The sequence below is a fragment of the Etheostoma cragini genome, chromosome 8 (genome assembly GCF_013103735.1).
Source record: "Etheostoma cragini isolate CJK2018 chromosome 8, CSU_Ecrag_1.0, whole genome shotgun sequence".
In the NCBI taxonomy this organism is placed as follows: Eukaryota; Metazoa; Chordata; class Actinopteri; order Perciformes; family Percidae; genus Etheostoma; species Etheostoma cragini.
The window spans coordinates 14,058,868-14,068,526 of record NC_048414.1 but is presented as its reverse complement, the minus strand read 5'-3'; the positions used below and the strand labels follow the sequence as shown (position 1 = coordinate 14,068,526).

The following is a 9,659-nucleotide window of genomic DNA, read 5'->3' as shown; positions in this document are numbered from 1 at the left end:
GGTTGTGTGTTTGGCACAGTGTCATCTAAAGTCCCTGTGTGAAAGCAAAGTAGAAACTGTTTTCCTAATCACTACAGCCCCACACGGGATGTCACCGCCACTGTCAGGGAAGAGAGGATAAAGTCAGAACAGAAGGATATACCTCCCCTCACTGGAGAGGAAAGGGTTAAGCCTATTACAGAAGACCAATCAGGACTGGGGGACCACTGCAAACCTCTGCAGTAAGAGAGCGAGAGAGAGAGAGCGAGAGAGAGAGAGAGAGAGAGAGAGAGAGAGAGAGAGAGAGAGAGAGAGAGAAAGAGAAATAAGGGAGTGAGGGAGAGAGGGAGAGAAGAGAGCAGAGCGGGATATAGAGAGATACTTGAAGTCTGATGGTTTGCAATCCTATCTAGACCGTTAGGCAGGGAGGGAGCGCAACAGAGAGTTGTGAGGTGAGTATTCACAAACCTGTCCATATGGATGGATAATAAAAATAGGGGGACCAACGGAGAGGAAAAAATCTACCAACATCACTATCCGGACTGATCTCTGTGGACTTTTTCTCTGTCTGTCTGGGAGGGAAAGAACATCTGTCAGTTGTGTAACCGTTGTATGTTCATCAATATTCAATCCCAATTCTTGGATTGCCGCTGGAGGGAGCAGAATACAAACCAGCTGTTTCAATCGGTCGACCTAGATGGTTGCAGAGCTGCAAGGAGAGGGGACAGCGTGGTGCATGGACCAGCTCCAGAGCATCAGTGTTTACCCTGCATGGTGAGCTCTGCTGTGTCTTGATGGGGCACTTTACTTATCGGTTCGATTACACTAAGGTGAGTAGAATGTATGTGACAGCAAAGAAAGCTCAACGCCACACATTTGTCACCACAACAAATGCATGGGATTAGAAATTATCAACACAATTTTACTGATTTACCTCAGTTATAATATATTGTTGACTTATTTAGAAATATATGGTTATAGTTGAAGTGAAACTCATTAATAACTGATTAAAATATGTTTACTCTTGAACTTGCAATTCCAAGTAGCTGGTATTACATCACACTCTAAAAGGGTTTTGATAATTTGTTTATGCATTATGGGGGCCCCAACATACTAAACACATTAGTTTTAGTATGTTAGTCTTAATTTAGCACATTAGTAAGGCTGAATGATATGCAACTGTACACTTTAAAACTGTGGATCTTAATAACATGCATGATCCTCTGTCTTGCCTGGTACTAAACGCATGGCACCCATTGATCATTTCTGCTGACATTGTGGCACAGTAAAGTACGAAATCTCTCACTGAAACAACAACTATGACTGACATTTTTCTCTGAAGAGATTACATAGATCCCAAACATGAGGGGGCATCCATGTATGTATGACAAGTGCACCAAGAAATTAGACTGCGCTAAGGCTCTTAGCAAGTCTGGCCTGTCATTAAAATTGTATGACCATTTTAGCACCACTGTGGCTGTACACAAGTGACATACAGTAATCAACACTAAGCATTTTCCTGTAATTATTTACACAAAAACAACAAGAAAAGATCAATATTACTGAAGTCAATCTTTAGCCCAAAAAACAGCAGGGTGGGATGTCAAATACCAGTTACGTTTGTGCAAGCCCTTTAAAAGTCCTAGTGTTATGTAAATGAAATAACAAAGATGTAAAGTGAATCAGGCGATACACAGGAACATGATAAGACATCAGAGGCTTGTTGCTATGCTAATGAGAGTTTCCTTGTTGCCTCTCTGCAGAGGATATATTTATTTTCAATAACGCATCCCCCACACTTCCCTATCCTACTCCTCCTACTCTCTCTCTCCCTATCTTCCATTACTCTATCCTTTCTCTCCTCATGTCACTGTGACAGAAAGATGTTGCATTGAAGGACAGACAGATAATGTATGCAACTCCTGCTGTCTAAAGACCAATTCTTGTCTGGGATCTTTTTGCAAATCTACCACAGGTTTTCTGATGAACTCACTCATACAGTACTACCTCATGATGATGACCTTCTCCTGAATCGCTGAATCAACCCCCCTTCCATGCACACATCTAAACTGGTGATCACAAATGTCTCAGTGATCACATGTCATGGTGATTTGACACACATGGACTCTAATAATCTGCTCTACTCACACCATCTCCATTGATTGAGGGTTCAGCATGTCGAGGGGCAAACTGGGGACCTGTGCTCGATTTTCATGCCATTGGCAGCTGGAGCCAGGCGTACAGAGACTGATGAGAAAGGTGGAAAGTGAAGGCCCGTTCCATTAGTGCTCCCAGGGACATGTGCCTAAACTCTGCCTGGACACACTGACCTCTCGTGGAAAGATGCTGGACATTATTATGGTGTACACTAAAGAATATACATGGCTGGCTGACAAACTCTGCCTCTTGGAGTACAAGCAAATGGATGTAACTGCTTTTTTGTATTCACAGATCTGACTCTCTTTTCACGGAGGACAAAAAAGCAAAAGGCAAGGATTTGGATCATTGTACTATGAGCAGTACATTCCAGCCCTGTGCAGGGGAAAGAGTCTGTGTTTCTTTGTTTTCTTGGTTGGATGGGTCTCTTCTGCCTGGGAATATCATGAGATTATAAACAGGAGGTGGCCCTGACATCTTATCCTTATTCCACTCATCCATCAGAGCTCCAAACATTGCCAAAGCAAACGGACCACAGATTGTAGAAAAAGGCTGTAGAGGACATTTGCATAATTATTCTCTAAAATCCACTGGTTGTAGGTGGCGGATTCTTTAGCTTTCTTACCATTAAGGTCAGAAAAAAAGCTGGCAGCCCATAGACACTCTTGAGCGAGACGGACAGGTGTTTTTCCGGCTATCAGCCTCTCTGGGAGGGACTAGAAGTGAAAGGAAAAGCCTCGCTGGGGGGCTCTGCTAGAGCGGAAACCCACTTCCACTGGCTATGTTTGGATGTGATGCTGGTCTCTGTGGATACAACATGGACTCTATGGCCTGATTTTGCAGCCTTGGTATTCAGATAGTGCTGGAGGGAAGGGTAAATATAAAACATAAACATTTGTTTTTCTCCATGTCATCTAGAACCCCGTTTAGGTTGGATTCATTTATTTAGGAGAGGTTGGATGATTTTAATGTTGCATGTGCTATTGCAGTCATTTCAATTTATCTTGGATTGCATGTGTATTAGTTTTCTCCCCAAACCAAATATTAACCAGAACTGCAAGCAGTTATTATGGGGTCCAAACCTCCTGATTCCAGGGGCCCCAGACAACCAGGGGAGCCCGCAAAAGCGGGACTCAAAGCGTAATGGTGGGGAGGCAAAAATCAAGAAATATTGAGAGGTGTGAGCTGTAAGGTCTGCGGTATATTGCCATTGCAAATATCGCATTAACATTGAGTAGAAGGGCTGAAGCTGGTCTAATTTGGCTACAGCGCCCCCTAATGGCTAGTCTTCGCCGAATTTGGTACGGTGGCTCAGAACGGCATGCCGAACAAGCATAACAAGTTTCATGTCTATAAAATTCACTGTGGCAGAGATAACGCAATTGCAAATTTCCCATTAAAATGATTTGAGCTGAGATCTGCCGAAACAAATGAACGTTGATTATAGCGCCCCCTAATGGCCGACCTTTACCAAATTCGGTGCAGAGCATTGTAGTGGGACCATGCAAAATAATCTCAAGTCTTCTGCTGATAACATTTAATTTGGTTGAGGTATGATGTGTGTTTGGTAGCTAACTAGGAAAATGTTTAGTCGTCAAATATGCATTCTTTCATTGTTTTTTGCCAGGGCCCTCTGGAGATGCGACGTACCAGGTTTTGTGTAGATCAATCGCACTGCCTAGGAGGAGTTTGAAAAAGTTGGCTTAGCGCATTGCGCAAAATTGCGAAAACTCTTTTAAGCAGAAATGGGTTTTGTCAATATCATGTGATCCAGCTTGATTCAGTGAACACGTGGATGTAATGTTTGTGTAATGCAAAACCACAGCATGGCAACAGCTAGTGGTCCACGTGTAATTTTTGGTATGTGAGCTTGAAGACCCATTGTATATCTACACTGTAAATTTAAATTTGTTCACATTAGTATAAGTGGTGATTCCAAATGTGGGTCCCATAGGCCACGCCCACTTTGACCAGTCAGTACTCCACTGTGGGGGTGGCCTAAGGAGTGGTACATGGTATCATCCAAATTTTGTCAAAATCGGATGAGATTTAAACTTTTTGCACATTTTCATAAAATGTGTGGGGGACCTTCAGAGGGTAATGACAAACAAGAACCTAAAGTTTTGCGTTGAAAGCCTTCATTTTGGCCAAGATAGGGCAAAGTTGGTGTTTTTGTAGTTTTCAACCTATAAAAATTATTTTAATGCCGTTTTGTGTTAGGTCGGTCAGAAGATGCTATGTCCCAAGTTTTGTGCAGGTCAAGCAAATGCTCTAGGAGGAGTTTGAAAAAGTAGGTGTAGCACCCCAACACTCCAGATTGACTGTTACCCAGCAAATCTGTTGTACTGTATTGAAATGACTGACCCAAGACAACTCTTTAACAAAGAACGATGTTGTTAATTTAAACTGGATGAAAACTTAAATGTACAAATAATACTAACTGCAATATTTCTTCAGATGATATTACACACAATTATCCCTTTCTTTATCTTTCTTTATCTTTTAGTTTTCACTTAAAATACTACTAAACAAAATGATTCCTCCTTAAATTGATTTAAATGTAAAAATCCTCAAAACATGTTAACCCACTGTGGTACCACACACACGCATACATGCACACACACACACAAAACCAGAGACACAGAGGAAAAAAAAAAAACGTAGCAGGCCTGATGATAGCTTGTGTGTGATCCGTCCGACAGAAATTTTTCTTTAGGGAAGAAAACACACAGAAACCCAACTTACAGTTTGTTGTTAGTCCAACAGCCCCAATGGTGCCTTGCACTGAAGGCACAAAGGAACGTGTGTTTTTTAAATGGATTATTTTTCCGCTACGTCACTCAGATTTTTGAGGGGCACACATGTCAGACCTGGCAAAAACTATAAAGTTCTGTAGTGATTGGACTCACGCATTGCCAGGGGGCTCCATAGCGCCCCGTCACAAGCTTTGGAATTCTGAAATAATGAGAAGTTAATATACCAAATTTTGAGGGATCATAGGTCTCATTACTTGTGCACGACAGATCGGCCGCTGATATAATTTTTTACACGTTATTGTTCCAATGTCAAACTGATTTCAAAAAATAAAATGCAATTAAAATGTCTGTGCAACATGGAGATGGACCTTACATGACAACAAAATGTGTTTTAAACTCAGACGTTTAAATTCACCTACCCTGTGAGCTGCTAGCTAGCTGCCATGTTTTCAGCCGGGCTATGGTAATAATCCTCACAAAGCATTTCCTTGAGTTTATTTGAAGCATTAGCATTTATTAATTTTATATGTGATCTATCTGGCGTTGGTTTGATTGGCCAGGCTTGCGGCGCTTCTTCTGCTTACTCCCTGCCCTCCTTGCTTGCTGCAGCCAACAACAGTCTGGTGGATGTTCCCCAGAGAGCCGTTCATGCCTTTGCGGCAAAAACTGTAGGGTTAGGGTTATATATTATATTATTTTCATCAAAGTCAGACATCTGTAAACCGACTAAACACACTGCTGTAAACACATGACTGTGAGATACAGAAAACACAAGACCAGAGAAACATGTCTCAACTTACTAGAGAAAACATTTGAAGCCAAAATGTATTTTATATGAATTCATTTCTACAGGTGTGTCTGTGGGTTTCTTTTGGTTCCATTTGGAAAGTGCAAAGCAAAGATGCAAAAAAAAGTGCAAAAATACAAAACCTCTAAAACACACACACACACACACACACACACACACACACACACACACACACAAACACACACACACACACACACACACACTCGTGTCTGGCTATCTTTGTGGGGACCAGTCATTGACATAATGCATTTCCTAGCCCCTTACCCTAACCTTAACCATCAAACCTAAATGCTTAACCTTATCCCTTACCCTTACCCTAACCATAACCTAACTCTAACCCTACTCCTAAAACCAAGTCTTATTCCTCAAAAAGTCCTTTAACATTATGGGGACCAGCATTTTGTCCCCACAAAGCTGTCAGGTCCCCATAAGTATACTGTATTCACAGTTTTTGGTCCCCACAAATGTAGCTAAACATGGCCCACACACACAGACACACACACACACACACACACACAGACTTGAACTACCTATTTAAATAATTATATAGAAACAAGTAATTATAACTTGTTCAGGGTGTGCTACACATTATAACAGTCCCTGTTTATGGTGAAACACAGAGATACACATCACTGGAGGAGCATTTCACTGTAGTCCATGGTGTCATTTAAATTGTCTCCTTATTGGCCAAAATGGTAGGAGGATTTTGTGACATGGAATAGCAACTGGCTCAAGCAACTGTTGTTGAAAAACCAATGTGGTCCATAGAAAATGCAGAGGCATCGTTGGGTTTCCAGTTGTCCATCTCCTCTTCCTGGGAAACGATTGGCTCACGGCTCATGAGAGGTCTTGTTTGATTTGTAAGACTTCAGAGAGACACCCTCATTGAGCGTTAGAAGTAAGAAGTCTAGAAGTGAAATGCTAATTACCATTTTCTGTTGTAATTGGTTGTAAAACTTACTTTTTAAACTCCTCCTAGAGCATTAATCTGATTTGCGAGAAAATGTTGTATGTATGCTCGGTCAACCCACAAAAAGTTATAAAAAGAATCGTGATAGTTTAAAAAATGTCCAAGTTGCAACGGAGCAACTTCGTGAAAGTGGCAGTCAAACAGGAAGAGTTGTGATTCTTGGCAACAGTTATTCTGAATCAGAGGTAACTCGGCACAGCTGTTCCCCGTGCTCCACTGAGGAAGTATGCTTCCTTATATATTTATAATTGCATTGCATTACACTACACTGCACTAGTCTGATACAATTTCTCGGATGTGTTGTTAATTACAACTTTCTAGAGATCCACAAACATGAACCCCTTCTTTTCCTTTTCCTCTCCATGAATTCTCTTTTTTTCTTCTCCCTACATGCAGGATAATGCATATCCTTCCCTGCCCGGAACAAGAAGCCACAATGAGCAACGTAACGGTCACCGACAACACTGAACCCATGAGTCGCACCATGAGTCCGGCAACCCCCAGCCCGTATCCCTATCCTGTCAGTTTCCAGGTCTCCCTGACTGGCTTCCTCATGCTGGAAATCCTCCTGGGAATGAGCTCTAACCTCACTGTGCTTGCCCTCTATTGTATGAAGTCAAACCTCATTAGTTCCGTCAGTAACATTGTTACGATGAACCTCCATGTGTTGGATGTGCTAGTTTGTGTGTGCTGCATCCCCCTTACCATTGTGGTGGTGTTGCTCTCTTTGGAGGGAGACACTGCCCTCGTCTGCTGCTTCCATGAAGCCTGTGTCTCCTTTGCTAGTGTTGCTACTGCTGCTAATGTGCTTGCTATCACCCTTGATCGCTACGACATCTCGGTCAAACCAGCCAACCGGGTGCTGACAATGGGCCGTGCCCTGACCCTGCTGGCTGCCATTTGGGTGCTATCCTTTGTTAGTTTCCTCGTCCCCTTTATTGAGGTGGGCTTCTTCGCCCAGGGCCATGCTGATCTGAACCAGACAGTGGTGGAGAATGTGGTCCACGCTAACCAGTATTATACAGAACTTGGCCTCTATTACCACCTGCTTGCTCAGATTCCTATTTTCTTCTTTACTGCCGTTGTCATGCTCATCACCTACACAAAGATCCTGCAGGCACTCAACATTCGCATCGGTACACGTTTCCACACTTCACAGAAGAAGAAGGCTCGCAGGAAAAAGCGGCCATCCATGACAGCCATGACAACGCAGCAAGAAGCCACAGATGCATCCCAGAGCAGTGGTAGTCGCAACCCCACACTGGGAATGCGTACCTCTGTCTCTGTCATCATTGCCCTGCGTAGGGCTGTTAAGCGGCACAGAGAAAGGCGAGAGCGCCAAAAGAGGGTTTTCAGGATGTCCCTCCTGATTGTTTCTACCTTCCTGCTGTGCTGGACGCCTATCACAGTGCTCAACACAGTTATCCTGAGTGTGGGCCCCAGTGACCTAATGGTCAAGTTGAGACTGGGCTTCCTGGTCATGGCTTATGGGACCACTATTTTTCACCCTCTACTCTATGCCTTCACAAGGCAGAAGTTTCAGAAAGTCTTGAAAAGCAAGATGAAGAAGCGAGTGGTGTCGATCATTGAAGCAGATCCTACCCCTAATAATGCCATTATCCACAACTCCTGGATCGACCCAAAGCGGAACAAAAAGGTGACATTTGAGGACAGAGATGCCCGACAAAAATGTCTGTCTTCTGAGGACGTGGAATAAAAGAAAGAACTCCTCATCTTTAAGGTCTAAAGTCAATAAAAAGCAGCTAAAACTGACATCAGGTCATGATGAAAAAGGGAAAATGTTAATCCAAAGCAGCAATGTAAATATGTGCAATAGAATGTACAAAATCAAGAGGTGGATAATTTATTACTATTTATTGAGAACAAACGTAGGTACGTACTGTAGATATTGCATGGCTTTTTGTAACGGTAGCAACATACAGTGCATTGTGTACAAACATAATACACGTACAGCATAGGGTAAACAAGGTATATAAATAGAATGAGAAGTAGGAATTATTATGTATATGTATTATAAATTTCGTGTTCACTCACCTAAGCAGCAAAAGGCCTCCAATTATCCCCTCCCCCAAGTAAAGTGTTTATTCTGTAACAACTGTGAGATTACTGCCATTCATCACCCTGCCCTTGGTCCCCAGTGACCACTGGCCTTTGACTGCAAGCCCTCTGAGGGAAGGTAGACAGACAGGTCAAAGATGAAGAGACAGGCATGGAAAGGAAGTAGCAAAAGTAGTGTCTGTTATGTTGCAATAGTCGAAAAAGCTATGGTGTACTGTTCACAATCACTGCTTTTAAAGTTAAAGATCAGTTGCATTCCACAGACAAAACAGAAGACCATGTTTCTCATCACCTTGTTTGACATAAACCAGATGTAATCAAAGCCTAGTCTGTTTCCCTTTAACGGTCATGTCTTTGAGCCAAATGGAAAATCTACAGTTGCCTTATTTTGGTTTGAAGACTTGAGCATGAGTTTATGGTGAGACAGGGACTGTGACAAGAAGAGCACATATTGAACATAATAAAAAAAAAAAAAATATATATATTGTTTTAATTCTAAAAGTGAATAAAATTCTCAGATGCTGTTTTAATAAAGAAGTTATTTAATCAAACTAAAAGAAAATGTTGAAAATGGTTGTATTATCAAATTGTCTGTTTTTAATAACACTAGCCGAAAAACAACGCTCTCCAAATAAGCAAATCCATAACTGCAATAAAGAGCTACTGCAAAAATCTTAAGCTTAATAAAAAATTCTGTTTACAATTCGCAAAGAACGAAATTAAATTCTTCTTCCCTGTCTGTGTATTTCTAGCCATGCATTTCTAGTGCATTTCCTCATTTGTTTATCAAGGAATAGGATAGTGAAATTGTGTTTACCAGCTCTTGCCAGTAGACTGTAATTCAGCCAGCCTTATATTTTAGGATCAACATGTCTATGAACCAAGTTTGCCTTAAATAAGTAGAAATAAT

At 41.8% G+C, this 9,659-nt stretch overlaps 1 protein-coding gene across 3 annotated transcripts; it reads left to right on the top strand.

Annotated features, from left to right (window-relative positions):
* The first annotated feature begins 310 nt into the window (after positions 1–310).
* LOC117949282 (G-protein coupled receptor 22-like) lies at positions 311–9,453 on the top strand. Of its 3 annotated transcripts, none has more exons than XM_034879400.1 (3): positions 311–753; positions 1,955–3,010; positions 7,067–9,453. In XM_034879400.1, the coding sequence occupies exon 3, from the start codon at positions 7,071–7,073 to the stop codon at positions 8,385–8,387; it is 1,317 nt and encodes a 438-aa protein (XP_034735291.1). In that variant the 5' UTR covers positions 311–753; positions 1,955–3,010; positions 7,067–7,070; the 3' UTR covers positions 8,388–9,453. The 3 variants fall into 3 exon arrangements, with proteins under 3 accessions (XP_034735291.1, XP_034735290.1, XP_034735289.1); XM_034879399.1 differs by having other exon boundaries at positions 311–809; XM_034879398.1 differs by lacking the exon at positions 311–753 and having other exon boundaries at positions 918–3,010.
* Positions 9,454–9,659: the final 206 nt, after the last annotated feature.

What these genes read in the sequence shown, in the direction of transcription:
- LOC117949282 (XM_034879400.1), top strand. Translation starts at nt 7,071, where the DNA reads ATGCATATCCTTCCCTGCCCGGAACAAGAAGCCACAATGAGCAACGTA.